The sequence below is a fragment of the Pan troglodytes genome, chromosome 23 (assembly GCF_028858775.2).
Source record: "Pan troglodytes isolate AG18354 chromosome 23, NHGRI_mPanTro3-v2.0_pri, whole genome shotgun sequence".
In the NCBI taxonomy this organism is placed as follows: Eukaryota; Metazoa; Chordata; class Mammalia; order Primates; family Hominidae; genus Pan; species Pan troglodytes.
The window spans coordinates 33,195,722-33,217,396 of NC_086016.1; the positions used below are offsets into that span (position 1 = coordinate 33,195,722).

The 21,675-nt window shown below is 57.6% G+C and overlaps 1 protein-coding gene across 13 annotated transcripts in view; it reads left to right on the forward strand.

The window, feature by feature from the left end:
• Nucleotides 1-21,675, forward strand: part of SMTN (smoothelin) — a 40,469-nt gene that overhangs the window by 12,625 nt on the left and 6,169 nt on the right. For 2 of the 13 annotated variants that reach the window (XM_063807770.1, XM_054675795.2), the window contains exons 1-16: nt 4,489-4,649; nt 6,372-6,502; nt 11,157-11,305; nt 11,646-11,798; nt 11,891-11,969; nt 12,064-12,161; nt 12,891-13,211; nt 13,300-13,372; nt 14,000-14,071; nt 14,153-14,674; nt 14,867-15,039; nt 18,499-18,651; nt 18,730-18,805; nt 19,932-20,096; nt 20,197-20,259; nt 20,468-20,537. In XM_063807770.1, coding sequence (XP_063663840.1) covers nt 11,769-11,798; nt 11,891-11,969; nt 12,064-12,161; nt 12,891-13,211; nt 13,300-13,372; nt 14,000-14,071; nt 14,153-14,674; nt 14,867-15,039; nt 18,499-18,651; nt 18,730-18,805; nt 19,932-20,096; nt 20,197-20,259; nt 20,468-20,537 — 1,895 coding nt within the window. In that variant the 5' untranslated portion in view covers nt 4,489-4,649; nt 6,372-6,502; nt 11,157-11,305; nt 11,646-11,768. Of the gene's footprint in view, nt 1-3,643; nt 3,949-4,440; nt 4,650-6,108; nt 6,196-6,371; nt 6,503-11,156; nt 11,306-11,645; nt 11,799-11,890; nt 11,970-12,063; nt 12,162-12,890; nt 13,212-13,299; nt 13,373-13,999; nt 14,072-14,152; nt 14,675-14,866; nt 15,040-16,976; nt 17,070-18,498; nt 18,652-18,729; nt 18,806-19,047; nt 19,531-19,931; nt 20,097-20,196; nt 20,260-20,467; nt 20,538-21,675 lie in introns of those variants that run through there. The other 11 variants (XM_063807769.1, XM_054675791.2, XM_054675794.2 and 8 more) reach the window with 8 other exon arrangements.

Sequence of the window (21,675 nt, forward strand, 5' to 3'; positions counted from 1 at the left end):
GGTTTGCTGGGATCCCACACTGACAGGTTGGTAAAATATTCATTCTCGGACTGGACTCTGGAGCCAAAATACCCTCAGCCCCTGAGCTGCTCCAGATACTCCCTACTCTGCCAGTCCAGAGCTGAACCTGGAAGAATCCAGACCCTTCTTGTTACAGTTTTTTGCCCTAGGAGGGCCTGAAGGAGGCGAGTCAAACCCCCTCATTTTACAGATGGGCAGACTGAGGCCCAGGTCTCCCCAGTGCTCAGGCGTCATCCAAGTGGAGCTTCCAAATGGTGGATGGTAGAATATGGTGATTAAGAACAAATGTTCTGGCCGGGCGCAGTGGCTCACGCCTGTAATCCTAGCACTTTGGAAGGTCAAGGCAGGCGGATTTCTTGAACCCAGGAGTTCGAGACTAGCCCCGGCAACATAGGGAGACCCTTGTCTCTACAAAAAATAAAAAAATTAGCCGGGCATGGTGGCACGTGTCTGTAGTCCCACTGTGAGCCTGGGAGGTCAAGGCTGCAGTGAGCCATGGTTGTGCCACTCCACTCCAGCCTGGGCGACAGAGTGAGACTCTGTCTCAAAAACAAAACAAAACAAAACAAAACAAAAAAAACAACTAAAGAACGAGGATTCTAAGCCTGTCTCCTTATCTGTATAATGGTGGTCCTACCTCACAGGACTCAAGCTGTGAAGGTCATAGTGGTAACAAAATTGCCACACATGTAGTATAAGCATGATCAGGAGCCAGTGTCCAACCCATCAGGTAGCAATTACATAGTGTCCCACCATGAGCCTAGACCCCCACTCCCTGCGCCCAGGCATCAGGGACTCCCAGAAGTCTAAAGAGGTCCAGGCTGGCACATCCAGAACTCTCTCCTTCCTGTTCCAGCCCCTTGCCTCTCCTTTGTCTGTGAGGCTGGGTCTCCTTGAATTCATTGCTGCCCAGTGGGCATCTGAGGCCCCTTCTCCTCCTGCAGGGCCAGAAGTTTGCCTGGCACTGTTGCCCAGAGAACACAGCGGCTGGATGACATCCTGGAGATGATGGCCTTGCCAAACTGGTTTCCCAGCAGGTCCTCAGTCCCACTCCGAGGGCTGCTGGCCATGACCTAGGGCGCATCCAGTTCTGCACATAAGGAGGAAGGTCATACCCCTTGGATCCAGCCAACCCCAACAAGAACCATCCACCTCTAGGGGCTCCATTCTCCAGCCTCACCTGCCTGTCTGTTGCCCAACAAGGTCCTCACAATCCTACTTCCGTTCCTTTGCTAATGCTGTTCCCGTCTCCAGAATGACAGTGCTGTCCTGGGGAGAGAGGCTTAGAGAGCCCAAGGCACAGCTCCTCCATTGTGCATATGAGCAAGTTGAAGCTCCAAGAGGGCCAACCCTTACCTAGGGTGGAGCCAGGGGTAAGACACCCATCACCCTTCTTGCCTCCTGACCCAAGGCCTGGGCTTTCTCTGAAGGACCCTGACTGGGTGGAGGGTTAGCCAGGGTGACTTAGGGATGCAACACAGACAGCTTGGTAAAATAGTCATTCTCAGACTTGGGCTCTGGAGCAAAATATTACCCCTAGCCTCTGAGCTGCTCCAGCCACTTCCCATTCTGCCTTTCCAGGGTTGAACCTGGAAGAACCTAGAGTAGACCCTTTCTGTGACAGCCCCTTGCCCTAGGAAGGCCTGAAGCAGACCAGTCTAATCACCTCATTTTACAGGGGGCAGGCTGAGGCCCAGGCCTCTCTGGTGCCCACAAGATACATTCATCCTGCTCATCTGGCATTCAGAATCCTTGGCAAAGAGAACCACCCACATTTCCTGCTCCGCCCACAGCCTATCCTCCTCCTTTTCCCAGACTATTGGTCTTTGCTCACACTGTTCCTCTGCCACAAATGCCCTTTCATGCCTTTCCCCCTCTTCTATGTGGGATGAATTTTAAAAATTAGCTGGGCGTGGTGGTGTGTGCCTGTAGTCCTAGCCTCTTGGGAGGCTGAGATGGAAGGATTGCTTGAGCCAGGAGTTTGAGGCCATGGTAAGCTGTGATCATGCGACTGCACTCCAGCCTGTGGGACACAGCAAGACCCTGTCTCCAAAAAAAATAAAATAAAATAAAAACAAGTGTGACACACAGTTTATACACCACTTCCCTAAGAAGTCTTCCAGAGCTTCCCCCATCCTAGTGGCAGCAAAGTGGAGGGAAGGGGCTTCAGCATCAGGCAGAATTCCACTTTAGTCTGAATGCCTTTACTAGGCCAAGGTGCCTTCACCTCCCTGAGCTTCAGCTTCCTCTGTCGAATCAGAGTGTACCTATCTTGCACAGTGGTCACCTGGCAGTAGTGGGAGCCCCACGTCTGACATGCAACAGGTGTTCAGCAAATGCTGGGGCCCTCGTCACGGGATGTTTACTCTTTCCTCGGCTGTAGCTGTAAACTTCCCTAGCACTGTACCGGACTGCCCTTTGATCTCTAGATCACCCCCACTCCCTTGCAGAGAGGAAGACAGAGGCAGGCGGGTATGTCTGGAGGTGGACCCAGGCACTAAGGGCTTGAAGGGGCAGGACCCACACATCCCTTCCATAGGGCCAAGGGCTAGTGAGCGCATGTGCCAGACAGTAAATCCAAGCATGGAGGAACTCACCTGTACCATTCCTCCTAGCCTACAGTAGGGCAGGGAGAAAGGAGGGCATTAGCACAAAGCAGGCCATTCATTGGAGCTGGTGACTGCCATTCAGGCAGGCCCTGAAAATCAGAGGTGGCCTAGGTGTGCCCTGCATGAAGGGGAGGTCCCAAGGGACGCGCAAATTTTGAAGTATTCAGAATTGGTCTTAGAGGGCGCCTGACCCTCGTTCTGGATAATAACATGGCATCTCGCCCAGGTAAAGAAAGCCTAGGACCTTGAAATATGTCCTCCGAAGTGAGCTCTGTTTGCCTCTCCTGCTGTGTAGCATTGACAAGTCGCTTTCTTCTGTGCCTTGATTTTCTTTTTTCTTTTTTTGAGACAGAATCTTGCTCTGTCGCTTAGGCTGGAGTGCAGTGGCACAATCTCGGCTCACTGCAACCTCTGCCTCCAGGTTCAAGTGATTCTATTGCCTCAGCCTCCCAAGTAGCTGGGATTACAGGTGCATGCCACTTGCCCGACTAATTTTTGTATTTTTAGTAGAGACGGGGTTTTTGCCATGTTGGCCAGGCTGGTCTCGAACTCCTGACCTTGGGTGATCCACCTGCCTTGGCATCCCAAAGTGCTGGGATTACAAGCATGAGCCACCACACCTGGCCCGTGCCTTGGTTTTCTGATGTGTAAAATGGGACCACTTCTCAGGGGTGTGGGGATGAAATGAAATGACACATGGAAAAGACTCTCAGTGTGGAGACTGGGCCTTTCCTTAGATGGGGGCTGGGGGGTGTCACAGAGGACCTGAACCGGGGCTCTTCTGGGTTAACAGGCTGAAACCACCTCCCCAGAATCCCACATTATAGTGGTTAAAAGCAGGGTCTGGACTCAGAAGGTGCTGGGTATGAATCACAGCTTTACTACTTATCAGCTGTTGTCCTCATCTGTAAAATGGGGCAATAGCCATGGTCTCATATGCTTGTTATGGGCATTATATGCCTGGTACATGGCAAGTACAAAATAAATGATTTGTTATTGTTTTTATTTGACAGGACTCCAGACCCCATCCTCCCAACTCCACCCACTTTAGTCTCCATGGAGACCCAAGGGCGGCTTTAGGGCCTCTGGCACTGAAGATGGAATAGCTTTGCCTTGTGGATCTGACCTCCTGGGTACCCTGGCTGATTCCTTGTTTGGTCTTAGACATGTCAGCTCTCTCTGGGCCTCAATTTCCCCCTTTTGCTGAATGACAGCCTGGACTCCATATTCCCTATTTAGGACTCCAGCGCTCCTAAAGGCAGACTCTCAGGGCTTGGAAGGTAGAAGCATGCTACAAGAAGGCAATGTCTGTTCAAAGGTGTGTGGGCTGGGGGAGGTGTGCTGTGTGATTGATCCTGCTCCACCTGAGATGGTCCCGGCACTCCAACACAGGGTCAAGGTGCTGCCAGTCACTCAGTCTCTGCTCTCAGGTGGCTCAGACCAGGTGTCCCGAAAGCAGCCTAGGGACGGCGGCCAAGCTTAAACACTGACGCGAGAAAGGGGTGGAGTCGAGGGAGGGGACGTGGTCTCAGGAACAAAGAGGAGGGCGGAGAGGGGCTGTCCTGAAGGCTCTGAGACTCCTACGACCCCAGGAAACTTACCTCGGCTCGGGGCGCCCTCCCCGACTTGGCGCAGAGCCTGCGTCCCCCTGCCGATGCCCACCCGACTCGCTAAAGCCACCGAGGCAGACGACCCCAAGACTCCCAATTTCCGACCTCCCTGGCCCGCGAGGGGCGGGGCCTTCTCTCGGGGCGAGGCCGTCAAATTGAATTTTCCCAATGGGGCACGAGAGTGGGAGGTACCCAATCGAGGGTTGGCTGGCGCGTCGGGGCAGGGCGGGGCCAGCCGGGCTGCTGGCGCGGCCGGACAGGCAGCTCTCCGCAGAATCCAGGGGACGGTTGCTGAGCGGGCCTGGGACAGCGGGTCGCTGCACCTCCCGCCTGCGCGTGTCTAATCCGTCTGTCGGGTCCCGAAAGAGCTAAGCCGAGCCTGCGCCGGACGGGTGGGCTGGACTGAGAGGTGGGTGTGCGGACCTCGGGGGGGATCCTGGTGCTGCCCCAACGTGTCCGGGGGTGGAACCCGGATGTCTAGACAGGAGTTCTGGAACGTCCAGACCTAGGAGCCGCCACCCATACGAGAGGTCTAAGCCATGGGATAAAGTTATGAGACTGTTGGGGGAAGACGCCCCCGGATTCCTAAGAGACTCCACGCCCCACAGGGGCGCTAGTCTGTGGCGGCAGAAACCCTGGGGAAGCTGCCACAGAATCCTGAGGCCCCTCACAATGTCCGGCGACCCCAGACTGTGTGACAGGGAGATTGGAGAAGGGCAGCGGCAGGGATCTTCTTATAGTCCCATGGGTGTCCTAGATTAGGCATTAGGGTCAGCTGCCCCATAGAAGAACAGACATGGGGGGAATCAGAATGTCCGCAGAACCTAAGGCTGGTGACCACTGGACAGTCTTGAAGAGGTTTAACCCAGACAGAGTAACTAGGTAAGAGGCAAGGATCCTAACAGGCAGAGATTGGGAGGTTGACACCTCTGAGCCTACCAGGATGGGAGGGGGAACAAGAGGTGACTTGAACAGGCTGGGACCCACACACCCCAACTGTGTGGAGCGGTAACCCTCACCCCCCACCCATGCACTGTATGGGGTGACTTCCCAAGTGACTGTTCTGAAGAGAGGGAAGGGAAGATTGAAAGATGAATCAACAGGAGGTGGGGGGCAGGCCTGGGGCCACACATTAGTCAGTCACCATACATTAACTAAGCATCCACAGTGTGCCAGACCAGGGCCCCTCAAATTCCAGACAGACATTAGTTGGGGCTACAGGAGGAAGGAGAGATCTGCGCTGGGAGGCTGGGCCAGGATTTAGGGGTCCATTTTGATGGGCAGCACTGGGGCAAGATGGGGCTCTTGCCTCTGTCACTGAGAGTGTTCCAGGCCCTTGAGGGCACTTTGGAAGGGAGCTTCGGAAGCCGGAGATGACGAAGATTTTGATTACATCCTTCTCTGCCCTCTAAGTCTTTGGCTTCCTCCTTGCTCAGTGACAAATCCTTGGCCCTCTCCAATCTTCTCAGTTTGCCTGAAATCCAGGGGTTAGGCAGGTCAGCTTCTGAAAGCCCTTCCAGGTGGGGAATTGAATTCTGTATGAATTGGCAGGAGGTGCTGGGTGCCTGGACACCTGGCTTCAGGAGGTCTGGACAGCAGAGCTGGCTCCAAGAATCGGAAGACACAGTGTACCTTCCTATACCTGGGGGAATGACAGTGGTGGTGGCAGCAAGAACTACAGGTTCAGCCCACAGCCAGAAGCTGAGCCTGCGGAGTGGGTGGGGGCTGGGTAGGCCCTGTGGATGGGTGGGTGGGGCAGGAAACTGGAGACTGGAGTGCACCCCCTGGTGGTAAGCACAGCTTGGGTGGGTCTTGCCAGGCCCTGGCTTCTCAATCCAGGTCCCTGCCCTCCCTGTTTTGAGGTTTAGACAGGATGAGAGTCTATCCCAGGCCACACAGCAGACTGGCGGCCAAGCTGGCAGGGCTGGAACCAGAGACCCCCTACCCTGGGTTTGGTGAGTTTTCCAGCAAACCACCCTAGGGCAGAGGGCAGCTTCCAGCCAGGAGCCACATTATAGGATGGGACAGTAATGGACGCTCCTAGGTTAGAGAGGGAAAGTAAGGCACAGAGCCTAAGTGCCTGTGGTTTCTAGAAGCCCCAGCATGCCTGATTCATGTCTGTCCCCTGCAGAATTCTCTGAGCTGGTGACAGGTGCCACAGGCACTGGGGATCTCACCAGAAAGGAACCAACGGAGCTAGGGGCCAGCGAGATGGCGGACGAGGCCTTAGCTGGGCTGGATGAGGGAGCCCTTCGGAAGCTGGTAAGTGGCCCCATCACCCACTATGGGGACAGGAAAGCCAAGCCAGAGAGGCAGGGTCAATCCAGGGTACCTCTCAGCTGACAGGAAGAAGTGATGGGGGAAAGGTCAGGAGGAGGGGGATATGGGAACAGGGGTAGGCCAGTTCCATGTGGCTGATGCAGAGGCCCTTGTGGCATGTGCCTGTCCATGCCTGGTACTGAAGCCTAGTCCCTCCCAACCCTCCACAGCCACCACCTGTTTAAACAGTAACTGCTGTAGACTCACCCGTATGCAGCCACAGGTGTGGGGAGGCTGGATATGCCTCTCCAGAGCAATAGCTCAAGCAATGCCCACCCCTGGAAGCTGGCCCAGTGATAATGGTAGCAGCAATGATTAATAATGCCAAGGCCTGGCAGGGGGCAGGCTGGGTACTGGGTATACCATGTCACAGAATAATCACAGCAGCTCTGAAAGCCTGGGCACTGCGACTCAAGAGAGTTAAAATCACCTGCTCAAGGACACCCATCTAAGAAGGAGCTGTGCCAAAATCCCAACCCCATAGTGGGCCACGGGGGACCAGAGTCCTGGGAAAGTCAAGGCTGGACGAGGCCATAAGAGAGAGACAGGTTTTGTGGGCCCTTGTGGATTCTGTGGCTTCTCATCTCATTTTTCTACTCTTGAGTCTCAGTTCCTCTACCTGTAAAATGAAGGGAGGGAGGGAGATGTGTTTGCACACAAGCTCTAGGTCCTAGAGTTGGCATGGGGACAGAATGAGGCATGGACCCAGATCTCAGGTGGAGGAAAGATGAGCCCACTCCATCCCCTTTCTTGTTCCTCTTCCTGAGAGCCCTGTCTACCTCCATGCACAGAGAGGCCGTAGGGCAACCCAGGGGGCAGGGCTCCTTCCCCAACCCCCAAGGCCAGGCAGCCTGACCTGGAGGAGGGGCCAGAGGAGCTCCATCTCCTCAGTCCCTGACCCTTGTCCATGGGGGTAAATTAAAGATTTACTTTACCTAGAAGACAAGTGACCCACCCCACTCTCATACCTTCCCCCGCAGGCAGAGGCTGGAACCAACCAGCGTAGCCCTGCCACTGGGCAGTGCCCAGCTGCTGCCATGACCTCCCCAAGGCACTCTGCCTGTATGTTCTCGGACCAGTGCATTAGACTCTCTGGGTGTCTGCCTCTCCACTATCACCGCAGGATGTGTGCAGCCTGGAGGGGATGAGGTTGGGTTTCCAAAGGTGCCCGCCAGTCAGTTCGACCTTCCCTCAGGAAGTCCAAGTCCCAGTGGGGGTCGTAGAGGCAGCGCAGTCCAAAAAGAGGGAATGCCAGGCCAGGTTCCCGCACATCCTCATCTCAAGGTGTCCACAGGCAGGCTCAGGGTTCTTCAGCCGCCACCTCCCTCTCTTAAGCGAGCCTCCGGCGGCGCTGGAAAAGAGTTTTGGAGAGAAGCTGGAGCAGTGGTTGAATCTCTGGGAAAGGACAGATGAGAACCTGCCCCGGTCTCGGGATCGGTGCCTCTCGAAGTCTTTCCGACCCCGGGAGCGGCTCCTCCAGCACCCGGCGCCCGCCATTACTGCGCCCCGCGCGCCGGCCCGGCCCCCGCTGGCCTCGTGGCAAGAACGGGGGCGTCCCGAGCCGGGCTCCTCCCCGCGGGGCCGGGCCATATAAGGAAAAGCTAGGCCCGCTCCGCCCGCCCTGCGCCCCAGCGTCTGGCCGATTTGGGGACGCGGGCAGTCGCTTCCGGCCCCGGCTCCCGCACATTCTTGAGGATTGGGCCGGGGATGGGAGGAATGGGGACGCCTGGGGACTTGCACGCCGCGTGCCCCTCCACCACCCGCCGGGACGCCCTCTGCCTCGGTCCCGAGTTCGAGTTCGACCTCCGCCACTCAGCTGGGTGTCCTGGGGACCTTGGTTTCTTCCCTTTAGATCCGGACACTGAAGCAGGCGGTAGCGGGTGTCTTCCTACCTGGCTACCCCTTCGGCGCCTAGCGCGAGGCAGGGTGGGCGAGGCGAGGGCGGTGCCCTGCGAGGGAGGGCGGTCGCAGAACCTGCGGGCCTTCAGCGCCCCCTGGCGAGGCTTCCCTCCACCGCCGGCGGGACCCCCATGGGCAACTGGGGGAGCTGGGACTGAAAGCCTGGAGATCCCCCTCCGTTGTGCTGTTGGGGAGACTGAGGCCCAGTGAGACCTCAGGGCCTGCCAGGCGTTCCCAACAGCGAGGGCAGAGAGTACACGGAGAGCCGGCTCCCCAGGGGGAGGAAGCACCCTCTTTCCTCCCGGGAGAATTTCACTGGGCAGTTTCGGAAACCGCCCCATCCCCTTCCCCTTCCCCCTCGGTAGACAATGGCGCTTTGTACTTCCTTCCCTCCCTCCCACAGCTCCCTCCTTACACAGCGGTGGGGCCTGGGCGCGTGGAACTAGGGACACACAGAGGAGACACTGTGGTCCAACCTTTGCCTCCAGGCCCAAAGGGAAGGGTCGTGCCAGAGGGTGACCAGTGGAATGAGGTTGTCAGTCTCCAGCCTTGCCCACCCACTTTGGGGGATCAGAGGGAGGCTCCCATTTTCCAGATGGGGACACTGAAGCTCCGGGGGTTGTGCTGTAGAGGTGGCCAAGTTCCTACATCAGGCTTTTGTCAGAGACAAGGACCCCATCTCTGAGCCCAGAGCACTGAGAATGGGGACCTAGGAGACAAAAGGCTAGCCCTTGCCCCTCTGGGCCTCTTTACCCTCTGTACAGAAGGGGCTGGACCCTCTGTCCCCTCCAGCCCCCAGCCTCCAAATGTACCACAGAAGGCTCTAGGCCTGAGACACAGCCAGCACCGGGGGCTGGGGAGTGAGCCTCATTCCCCCCGCCTCTGCTATAAGGCCTCCTTAGGCCTCAGAGCATCTCTAGTCCAGGCTAGAGGGGTCTCCAACACAGTGCCAGGATCCCTGAGGTCCCCACCATGACACACAGACCCCAATAGCAGAGCTATCTTCAGCCTAGGGCAGGCCCTGGAGTCAGAGAGACCTGGTTCAAATCCTGGCTCAGGTCATTTGACCATGAGCAAATCACATCTCCTCCCTGGACTTCAATCTCCTCATCTGTCAAATGGGAATAACAGTAGTATCTAGGGTTTTTGTGGGCTTAGGACAAGTAGGGGGCTCAGCACAGGGTTTGACTCACAGACTCTCCATAAATGTTACTGATGCCTAGGGGTATCCTGCCCTTCCCATTTGCCCCCTCGTCTCTCTCCCTCCTCCTGACTGGCTAGAACCAAGTATGGGGGTGATGTTTATTGCAACTGCAGCTATGTACAGGAGAGGCCAAGTCACTGTTCCCAACCCCACCCACTGGCAAATGAAAAAACCAAGACACAGAGAGTTTAAGGGATATGCTCTTGATCACCCAGCCAGGATTGGACTAGGGCTGGAACCAACTAGGGGCTCTGGCCTGAGTTTCAGGGGGTCTTCTCATAATTCCTCAGGAATGTGGAGCCTGGAGGGCTGTTCCCCCAAGACTCTCCCTGCTCTCTTCAGACTAGGACAAGCTGGCTCATGGCTGAGTTGGGCCAGCCCACACTCCCTGCTGAAAACTATCTCCATCCCATCCCCACCCTTGCCACCTGGCCTTCCCACTAAGCAGAAAGGAATGACGGGGGGCGCTAAAAAGGGAGATGATAGAGGGTTCTTTGGCCCTACCCCTGAATGATTTGGGGGGTGGGGACAGAGGAAATCACCCCGCCTTTACTGGCTCCCGTCTGGTTATCAGACCCACACTGGAGGCTTATCTCTGCCACTATCTTCCAGGGGAACCCTGGGCCAGTCCTCTCTCCCTTGAGCCACGGAGGATCTGTATGTAGCAGGTGGCTCTACATGGTGGAGGTGTGGGGGAGGCAACAGGATTGGCTGACTCACTCCAGAGAAGGTGTTCTTTCCTGAACCTGGTTAGACCAGTCACCCCCAATTTCCCGGGAACTGAGGGGTTGAGAACCGGTAGAAGCAGCTGTCACCCAGGGATGCCCTCTATAAGGCCCTGGGGTGGCCCCTAGTGCCAGCCACCTTATATGTCTGGGGGATTGGTCCTCCCACTCTGCACCCTGGCTTCTTCCATGGTAGCTAGGTCCAGGCCAGTGCAGTGGGGACAATAGCCCTCAGCCAGGCAGGACTCCTGAGCACCTGTCCTCAGTTTCCCCGTCTGTGGATGAAGCAGTCAACCCCCAGCTGGGCTGTGGTGTTTGGTGACTAGACCAGGGAGCCTCCCTTGCTCAGAGGGTGGACTTCAGCTGTCACCTTTCCCTCTAGGGACCCTGTTAGTGACCCACAGGGTGGCCTCCCTCCTCCTCCTACAATAACTCCCTGGCTTTTGGGGATCTGGGCTCTGAGAGGCAGGAATCGAGTTGTAGAAAGGAGTGCCTGGCTTGGCACCTGGCACAAGTGGGCAGTTTCTGGCTGTCCACTCACAGTTGTGTGCTCTGTGAACCACAATGCAAAGTGGGCTACCCAAGATCCCTGAAACAGTGGGCTGGGTCTACCCCCGGGACCCTGCGTGGGCAGGCAGGCACGTGAAGAGCTTGGGACACAGGGAGTGGACACAGGCCACACATTGTGCCCCAGGCAGAGCCGTGGGCAGCTGGTGCCAGCCCTCCGCCCCTGGCAGCCAAAATGACCTGCCTCTTGCACCCACTGCAGCTGGAGGTCACAGCAGATCTGGCAGAGCGGCGGCGCATCCGCTCAGCCATCCGGGAACTGCAGCGGCAGGAGCTGGAGCGCGAGGAGGAGGCCCTGGCATCCAAGCGTTTCCGTGCCGAGCGGCAGGACAACAAGGAGAACTGGCTGCAGTGAGTAGCGGGGGGTGGAACATGCGGGTGAGAAGGTGAGTGTGAGCCCCGGCTCAGCTCATGCGTGCAGGCAGGCGTGAGCACAAGTGTATCTGTGGATTCCATGTGCTAATGGCAGTACGTCCACACACGCTTCTGGAAAAACAGAGATGTTTGTGGGCATGGAGCATGTACTGATTGTGGCGTCGCGGCCGTGCTGATGTAGCCAGCACGTCTGAGTGTGTGGTATTAGTGCCCACGTCCATGGGCATATGTGTATCAGTGTGCAGTTAGAGGGTGTGCACAGCCACATGCCCTTCTGCCAAGGTTCTGGGTACTCTGTTCTGGCTCCTACCCTTAGCCCACATCCTCCACGACCTGGCCATGGCAGTGGTGGTTACAGTCATGATGTCTCTGCAGCTCTCAGCAGCGGGAAGCTGAGCAGCGGGCTGCCCTGGCACGGCTGGCAGGGCAGCTGGAGTCCATGAACGATGTGGAGGAATTGACTGCACTGGTGAGGCCCAGGCTGGGGCAGGGGATGGGGGCAGGGCAGGTGAAGACCTGGACTCCACAGCCCAACACCCGCGACCTGTCTCTCACCCACAGTTGCGAAGCGCTGGTGAGTATGAGGAGCGCAAGCTGATCCGAGCTGCCATCCGCCGTGTACGGGCTCAGGAGATTGAGGGTATGTGGCCTGTCCCAGCCCCACCCCTGCCCTGCTGTCTGCTGTCCACAGCACCTCCCCATCACTCACCTGCCACTTGCTCCTTCCCTTCCAGCTGCCACCTTGGCTGGGAGGTTGTACAGCGGGCGTCCCAACAGTGGCTCAAGAGAGGACAGCAAGGGGCTAGCGGCACACAGGCTGGAACAGTGTGAGGTAAGGAGGGTGGGAGAGTGGCCCAGTGTCCTGTGCCCATGGATACCGGTAGCACAGAATGCCTGCGTGTCTTTGCTAGGCTGGTATTTGACTGTAAGGGGCCCACCCCTGCCATCCAGCCTGTATTTAGCAGTCAGAGGGATCTCCCAGAAATGCAAATCCGGCCCTGGCACCTCCCCTGCTTCAACCCGTCCCAGGGCTGCCCCTCACCCTCCACACAGCCCACATCTTTACCTTGGCTTATGGGGCCTGCATGTCAGACCCCAGCTGGCTCACAGTTCACTCTATTTTCCAGAGTGTGGGTGAGAGGTCAGGCCATGCAGGTTCCCCAAGTGGCTAGCAGAGGCCGCTGGGTCCACGGTCCTGGCAGGACCCCACTCCCACTCCAGATGAACCAGGCTGAGGCCAGGAGTCAGGAACCTCCACTCCAGGGATCTATTAAGGCTCCCGTCCCCAATAGGTCTCCTGCCATACCCACCCACTGACATCAGGACCTGGTCCTCTCTGAACCCCTTTGGCTAGGTAGTGCCAAGAGATTGGGAAGTGAGGATCAGAGACTGCCCTTAGCATGCCAGTGCCAGTGCTTGCGCAGGTGTGCCTACAGGAAGCCATGCCCCACCACTCTGCTTTGCATGCCCTGCCCTGGGCACTTGCCAGCCTGGCCCTCAGTGGTGGGGGTGGCGTTCAAAGCCTAGGGAGCCTTGGTTGCATCCTGTGGGTCCCTTACAGGTGCCAGAGCGAGAGGAACAGGAACAGCAGGCAGAGGTTTCAAAGCCAACCCCCACCCCTGAAGGCATCAACCAGGATGTGACCACAGTGACACTCCTGCTGCGAGCCCCACCTGGGAGCACATCCAGCTCACCTGCCTCACCCAGCAGTTCACCCACCCCTGCCTCTCCTGAGCCTCCATTGGAGCCTGCCGAGGCCCAGTGCCTTACAGCTGAGGTTCCAGGCAGCCCAGAGCCACCCCCCAGCCCACCCAAGACCACCAGCCCTGAGCCTCAGGAGTCTTCAACGCTCCCCAGCACTGAGGGCCAGGTGGTCAACAAGGTGAGTCTGGATGAGGGGCAGGGATGCCAGGCAAGTGAGCAGGTCTGGGAGTCAGGCCTTGCTCAGGCCCTGTTCTTCTCCCTTGCAGCTTCTGTCTGGCCCCAAAGAGACCCCTGCTGCCCAGAGCACCACCAGAGGCCCCTCTGACACCAAGAGAGCAGGTGAGGGTCCCAGCAGGGGTAGTCACAGGCATCTTTCTTCCCCTCCTGCTGCCTCCCTTTCCCTGCCTAGAAAATGGGCTCTTGTGCCTGGCAGCTCCAGCTTCCTCAGGTCCATGCAGTCCCTGATACTGCACCCCACCCCTGAAGTGTCCCCACCCCCAGCTAGGCCAGCCTCCCCCTCCACCCCCATGGCTAGAGGCCTCCCCTGCAGCCTTGAAAGGCAACGGGCCTCAGGCACATTCTTCTCCCCAATAAGGGAGTCCACCCATCTCCCAGCTGGAGCTGTGGGCAGCACTGGCCAGGAGGGCTGTCCCCCCTCCCCATCTGCAGAAAGGATCTGGGCACCCTTCCTCCAGCCTAAGCCTCGCCCGGCCCCCAGGAGTGTCCAAGTCATCCTAGGGTCAGTGTGGGAGGAGAAGGAGGTGCCTGTAGGAGAGATGCAGCCGAGTGGGGATGCCGGAGTGTGGGAGATCCAGGAGGGGATGGAGAGGTGGGGTGGGGGTTGAGTACAGGAAAGGGTGGGAAGCTAGGGAGGTGTAGAGGAGAGGATTATGAAAGGTGGACACCCACTATCCCCTGTCTTTTCTCTTTCCCCACATGGCCATCACCCCCTCCCCAACCTGCCAGACGTGGCTGGACCCCGACCCTGCCAACGCTCCCTGTCGGTGCTCAGCCCCCGCCAACCAGCCCAGAACCGAGGTACTACCTATTCTCACCCTGCCTAGGATCTGTGCAGACCCTGTCCCACCCAGTCGCTGACAGCCCTCCTGTTCCTTCTAGAGTCCACCCCCCTTGCCAGCGGACCTTCCTCATTCCAGCGGGCTGGCTCTGTGCGGGATCGTGTCCACAAGTTCACATCTGATTCTCCTATGGCTGCTAGGCTCCAGGATGGCACACCCCGGGCTGCCCTAAGTCCCCTGACCCCCGCAAGGCTCCTGGGCCCCTCCCTCACCAGCACCACCCCTGCCTCCTCCTCCAGCGGCTCCTCCTCTCGGGGCCCCAGTGATACCTCCTCCCGGTTCAGCAAGGAGCAACAAGGAGTAGCCCAGCCCCTGGCCCAGCTTCGAAGCTGCCCCCAGGAGGAGGGCCCCAGGGGGCGGGGCTTGGCTGCTAGGCCCCTTGAAAACAGAGCAGGGGGGCCTGTGGCACGTTCAGAGGAGCCTGGTGCCCTGCTGCCCGTGGCCGTCGGCACTGCCGAGCCAGGGGGCAGTATGAAGACCACATTCACCATCGAGATCAAGGACGGCCGTGGCCAGGCCTCCACAGGCCGGGTGCTGCTGCCCACAGGCAACCAGAGGGCAGGTAGGCGCCCCCCACTGCCTCCCCAATGGGGATGAGTGCCTGCAACCGCACTTCTGCATGCAGGACAGGTGCTGCGGCCAGGGCTCAGGGTGTCTCCAAAGGGTGTGCTGGGAGCGAGGGCATTATCAACCTTGTCTGGCACTGCCCTCACTCCACCTGATCCTCCTGACAGCCGCCTTTCTCCCCACTCAGAACTGACACTGGGGCTGCGGGCGCCCCCGACCTTACTCAGCACCAGTAGTGGGGGCAAGAGCACCATCACCCGTGTCAACAGCCCTGGGACCCTGGCTCGGCTGGGCAGTGTCACTCATGTCACCAGCTTCAGCCATGCCCCCCCCAGTAGCCGAGGAGGCTGCAGCATCAAGGTGAGCCCCTCCTCACCCCACCAGCCTCACCATCCGTCAGCCTCACATACACTGCTTCAGGGTGTAGGGCTAGCAGGGTTCCTCTGCTCCTCCCCTACTGCACACACAGAGAAACCGAGGCCCAGAGAGGGAAGGTGGCTGCTCACAGACCACAGCCAGTCGGTGGCAGAGCTAAGGCCAGACCCTAGCATATCAGTCCCTAAGTGTGTCGGAAGCTTACTCTGTACTGGCGTTAAGCTTCCTGGATGCTGATCTCTGATCCTTAGTTCGAAATTGGTTGGTTCATTCCTGGTGAACAGATGGGGAAACTGAGGCTCAGAGAGGGTGGTAAGGGCTTGCTCCCCTCTTCCTGTGGCAGCCCCAGTGCCCCTGCGCCCACCCACACTGGACATCAGCCCCGAGGTATAGAGCAGCTCATCTGCTCATCCAAGATCAGCCTGGCCCATTAGGAGATTGGAGATTAGTGATTAGCATCTGCGTCAACCTCCCTGTGGGGGTTGGGCAGAAGCTCTGAGGGGGGACAGACAGGCAGAGGGGCGCCAATCAGGTGAGGCAGCAGCCTAGCAGGTGCCTTGGGAACTGAATACGCAGCACCCTTCCATTATTCATTCCCAAGCCCAGGATCCACTAGCCGGGAGCTCAGCCGGGAAAGGGATCCCCAAGCGGGCCACCCGGCTGCCCAGGTAATGCCCTCTGTGCTAAACCAGGGACTGAATGGGACTTTGGCTGAGGTGAGATGGCTAGAGCCAGCTTTGGGCCTTCTCAGGGGAGACAGGGAGAGAGTGAGGGAAATAAAGCACCCTTCCTTTCCAAAAAAGCAGGATCCAGCTGCCCTCTGACAAGGGATTGTGTGGGGTGGGGTGGGGGGACCCGCTGAGGCCCTTGAGGTGGATGGGAGGTGCCACAGTGAGACCTGGGTCTGATACCACCAACTTGCCTCAGTTTACCCATCTGGAACCAAAGGGGACAGGTGATGTACCCATAATGTGCTTGCTCAAAGTCTGTGGTTGGACGTGAGCACCATGGGCAGGCCAGAGGGCATTTATGTAAGACCAAGACACTTTTTGTAGCAGATCACTCAAAGTCCTGCCTCCCTGTGCCTCCATTTCCCCCATCTGTTCCAGCTGTCTAAAACAGCTGGAGTTAGGGTAAAGGGTAAAGGAGTACAGGCTGTGGAGTCCAGCAGACTGATTCTCACAGCTAATGTACATGGTGGCTAGGCCAGGTCCATTCCCTGTTCCCTGCCTCAGTTTCCCCACCTGTGAGGCATGGGGCCCCGATCTCAGTGATCTTCAGAACCCATGCAGTCTTACTGTGCTGCAGGCCTATGATTTCTGTAGGGCTATAGCTAGGCCTGGCGATCCGCCTGCTTGGGCAGGCCCCCCCTCCCCCACTGCCCCTTCCACGGAGAAGCCCAGAATAGGTTTCTATTTGGGCTGCAGCTCCAGCTGGCTGGTGGCGGGCTGGGAGGCAGGGGCGGGGCAGGCCTGCTGCCCTTGCCTTTGCCCTCGGACCAGCTGCAAAGACTCAGACACTCAGCCAGAGACAGCAGCCCCTGCCAGTGCCCCACCATTACCCCCCATAGAGTCCCCACCAGCACCATGCCGGGGGTACCAGGGCCTGGGCCTGAGCTGGCCGCAGCCCTTGAGGAGCAGTTGGGCCGGGCACTGGAGGAGCTGCGGGCGGTGGCTGAAGCAGGCCGGGTGGCAGTGACCCAGGCAGCCGAGGTAGCTGTAGCCACCGTGGAGCCGGTGGCCCGGGCAGCTGAAGAGCTGCGGGCAGAGAGAGCAGCACTGAGCCGGCGGCTGGATGCACTGAGCAGGCAGGTGGAGGTGCTGAGCCTACGGCTGGGGGTCCCACTTGTGTCCGGCCTTGAGCCTGAGCTGGAGCCCAGCGAGCTGCTCCTGGCTGCCGCCGACCCCGAGGCCCTCTTCCAGGCTGCCGAGGATGCTGGGACCCCCGTGGCCCACCCACCTGCCTTCAGCACCCGCCGCCGCTCCTCCACCGGCACCACCCGCAGCACTAGTCTCGTAAGTCCTTCTGGGTTGGTGGGAGGGGGTAGTTTTGAGCCAGGCTCTGCCTCCTCTTGACTTTAGGTATGTCACCACCTTCTCTGAGCCTCAGTTTATCTATCTTGACAGGGGACTGGGGCACTAGTGCTCTAAGACTAGGGCAAGAGGGTGCCAGGCTCCAGCCCTGAGGCATGCGTGGCAGCTGCCTTGGCAGCCCCTGGCATGACCCAGGCCCCAGCCCCCAGCTCCCCGCCACCCTGCACCCTGGCCAGACCAAGCCTCCCTGAAACAGCTGCCACCTCAGCTCTCCTTACCCTTATAGCAGACGGAGAGGCCCTGCCAGGAGAGGAAGGGCCATAATAGTTGGCTTGGGGCCTTGTCTTCAAGGGGCTAGGGAGATGCCCTGGGAGGACTGCAGGGCTAGAAACTCCTTAGAGGATGGTTTCCAGCAGGGGCGAGGCAGGGGGAGGTGGTACAGAGGAGAGCTTCATAGAGGTCTTGGCTCAGGGCAGCCCCAGTCAGACACCTGGTCAGGAGCCTACAGGCCCCGGGCCAGCCCTCTTGGCAAGGTAGCAGGCAGATGGGGGGCAACATGTGCTGCCTGGGCACTGGCCCAGGAGGACCTAGGCCTCAGGAACTGGCAGCACAGAGCAGAGCCTGCCTGGGAGGGGGCTGGGAACAAAGCAGCAAAATGAACTAAGGTTCAGGAGTTAGGCTGCCTTCAGCTCAGATCTCAGGCTGCATCACACTTAGAGAGAGACTGTGGGCAAGTCAGTTAGCTGCCCTGAGCCTCAGTTTCCCCTTCTGGTTTTTGTTTTTTTTTTTTTCCGGTCTTGTTTTCTTTGCGACAGGGTCTTACTCTCTTGTCCAGGCTGGAGTGCAGCTACGTGATCATAGCTCTCTGCAGCCTCTAACTCCTGGGCTCAAGTAATCCTCCTACCTCAGCTTTCTGAGTAGGTGGGACTACAGGTGCACACCACCATGCCTAGCTAATTTTTTATTTTTGTTTTTGTAGAGATGCGGTCTCGCTATGTTACCCAGGTTGGTCTCAAACTGCTGGCAACAAGTGATCCCTCCCACCTCGGCCTCCCAAACTGTTGACATTACAGGCATGAGCCACTGCGCCCGGCCTTCCCTTCTGTTAAATAGGGACAGTAAAGTCCCTAGTGTTTATACAACACTTACTATGGACTGGAAATCATCATTATTATCACTATCCATTGTATTAATACAATTCTGGGTACGTGGGAAGCCCTACAACAAGACTGTCAGTGCCTCTTCCCTGACTGACGCTGACATGGCCATCTTTGGGCAGGCAGGCTGGCAGGCTAGTGGTTATTTCCAAGGCATGCCAGCAACCCTAGGATCTGCTCCCCTATCCATTGGAGACATGATGAGTTTCACCCATACCCCTGCTTAAAGTCCATGCCCTCTCCCCACCCTGCAGATGGAACCAGAGCCAGCAGAGCCTCTCGCTGCAGCAGTGGAAGCGGCCAATGGGGCTGAGCAGACCCAAGTGAACAAAGCACCAGAAGGGCGGTGCCCTCTGAGCGCTGAGGAGCTGATGACTATTGAGGATGAAGGAGTCTTGGACAAGATGGTATAGCCAGATCCGGTGGGCTGGGGGTTGGCAGAGGCCAGCAGGCACCAGGTAGGCAATGATGGGCTCTATATGCAGCTGGATCAGAGCACGGACTTTGAAGAGCGGAAGCTCATCCGGGCTGCACTTCGTGAGCTCCGACAAAGGAAGAGAGGTAGAGAGCCAGTTGCCCTACCCTAGATCCAGCTGCCCCATTCCCCAGCTGCTCCCCTCATACTCTGGGGTCCATTTGTGGACACCCCAGCTTAATAACTGCCCTACCCAGCTTCTCCTTCTCTAGACCCAGCAGTTCCCTTGGCTATTCCCCGCTGGATCCAGCTGCTCCTTCCCTAGCTCCTTCTCTCCCGCTGGTGACCCCAGTTATTCTCCCCAACCAGCTTCTCTTCTCCTTCCTAGACCCAGATACTCCCTCCCGCAGCTACTCTCTCCTTGGATCCAGTTGCCTCTCAAAGTACTGTCAACGACTCCTTCCCCGAATCCAGATACTCCTTCTCCCTGCTGCTCCTCTCTCCCTGAAGTCCACTGATGGCCATCTTAGCCTCTGCCCCATCCAGCTTCCCTTTTCCTGGACACAACTACTTCCTCCTCCAGATAGTTCTTCCCTGGACACATCTATTCATTCCCTTAGATTCTGGGTTCAATTGCTTCTCCTCTCAAACACTCTCAATTACTCCTTCTCTGAATCTAGCTGCTTCTGCCAGGGCCCACTGATGGCCACCCCAGTCTCTATCTCTACCCACCTACTTCTATTTTAAGCCCAGTTAACCCCCTTCACTAGCTTCTCTCCCAGCTACTCTTCCCCTGGATCAGATTGCTTCTCAGATCCCATCAATTGCTCCCTTCCTGGATCTAAATATTCCTGCCTCCAGCTGCTCTTCTCCTCCAACCAAAGACCTGCTGATGGCCCACCCAGCTACTTCCTCACTCAGCTTCTCCTTCCTTGGACTCAGCTACCCCCTCACTAGATCTAGATACCCCTCCTGACTTAGCTACTCATGCCTATAGAAACCCTTTTTGGATCCATACCCCTTTGAGTTTAGCTATTCCGTATTCTCTAGTTTCTGCCTGAGTCGATCAACCCCTTCCCACACTCCATTCTCTGTCAAGTTATGGCTGTCCCCTCACCCCAGCTGCTCCTAGAGAGGCCCTTGTTACCTGTGTCATTCATGTTTCTAACAAGCCACCCTCCACCCCGTCTTGTGTGCCCCATGCACCTGTGCATCTGTGCTGTGTGGGTGTTGGTGGCCCTTTTGCGCATGCATGGGGCATCCCCTGCCCAGACCAGCGGGACAAGGAGCGGGAACGGCGGCTGCAGGAGGCACGGGGCCGGCCAGGGGAGGGGCGCGGCAACACAGCCACTGAGACCACCACGAGGCACAGCCAGCGGGCAGCTGATGGCTCTGCTGTCAGCACTGTTACCAAGACTGAGCGGCTCGTCCACTCCAGTAAGGGGCCAAATGGGGCCGGCCCAGGGCTCAGGGTGGGAACACATCCTCCCCCAGCCCCCTGTGCCTTTCACATCCTTCTCATCCCCTGCCGCTGCAGATGATGGCACACGGACGGCCCGCACCACCACAGTGGAGTCGAGTTTCGTGAGGCGCTCGGAGAGTAAGGCCACCTGGCGTCGCCCTGTGCCTGCCTACCTGTCCGCCCACCTCCTCCGGCTCTTCCTTGAGCTCTCTCTCCATGTCTTCAACTGTGCCGTCACTTTCTCTTCTCTGCCTGCGGCTATCACCACCCCTCCATACAGCCTCCCATCCCATCTCCTGATGTCCAGCCCAGGCCCTCACCTGGTGCCCCTTCCCCTTTTTTGCAGATGGCAGTGGCAGCACCATGATGCAAACCAAGACCTTCTCCTCTTCCTCCTCATCCAAGAAGATGGGCAGGTGAGCACCAGCACCCAATCCCTGACCATAGAGGAGTCAGTGCCACAGGGGACCTAACTGCAAACCCGTTTTACAGAGGGGTGGGCTGGGCACAGTGGCTCTTGCCTGTAATCCCAGCACTTTGGGAGGCCGAGGCGGGCGGATCACTTGAGGTCAGGAGTTCAAGACCAGCCTGGCCAACATGGTAAAACCTCATCTCTACTAAAAATACAAAAATTAGCCGGGCGTGGTGGCAGGCACCTGTAATCCCAACTACTGGGGAGGCCGAGGCACAAGAATCACTTGAACCTGGGAGGCGGAGGTTGCAGTGAGCCAAGATCACTCCACTGCACTCCAGTCTGGGCAACAGAGCGAGACTCAGTCTCAAAAATAAATAGATAAATAAATAAATAAATAAAACAGAGGGGTAGACTGGGATGCTGGGAGGTAATAGGTCTATAGCCAGGGAGGGGCAAAGTGAGAGTTAAGGATCCTGCTCTCCTTGGGATCTCATTTTATTCTCAACCACACCACAGGAGAGGTGGATGCTCAGGGAGGCCAGTGAGTTGCTTAGGGGCTCACATCTCTGAGTGGCTGCAATAGCATTGAACACTTACAGAGGCCTACCTACCACACTGAGCTGCCTGGTGGCACTGCCACTTCCCAGTATCTGCAAACCATGTCCCAGGTCACACAGCACCTTTATACCTTAGCCCCATGAGAAAGGAGGGTACCCCCATGTAACAGAGGCTGTTGGGGCTGGCAGAAAGCAGGAACAGGATCAGAATCCAGGATGAGAACCAAAGGGGTCCAGGGACTCTGAATCAGAGAGACCTTGTTCAAGTTCTAGTTCCGCCCATCACATCCTCTGAAATCTTAGGCAAGTTACTGCCAGAGGTCTCAGTTTCCTCACCTTTAGTGGAATTGGTAAGGCCCCTCCCTGCTCTTGTGAAGTTTAAAATGGCACACAGGAAAGGATCAACAGAGATGAATTATTATTATTACTATTATTATGCTAGTCATCATTTTTATTATCGGATAGTGCCCAGAAGCTGAACTCCCCTGTAACTTGAGGGTACAATGAGCCTTCTCAGAGAACTACTCGTGGGTGGGGGAGGGGGAGGCGGAAACCTGTTGAAAACCTTGCTGTCATTTGAGC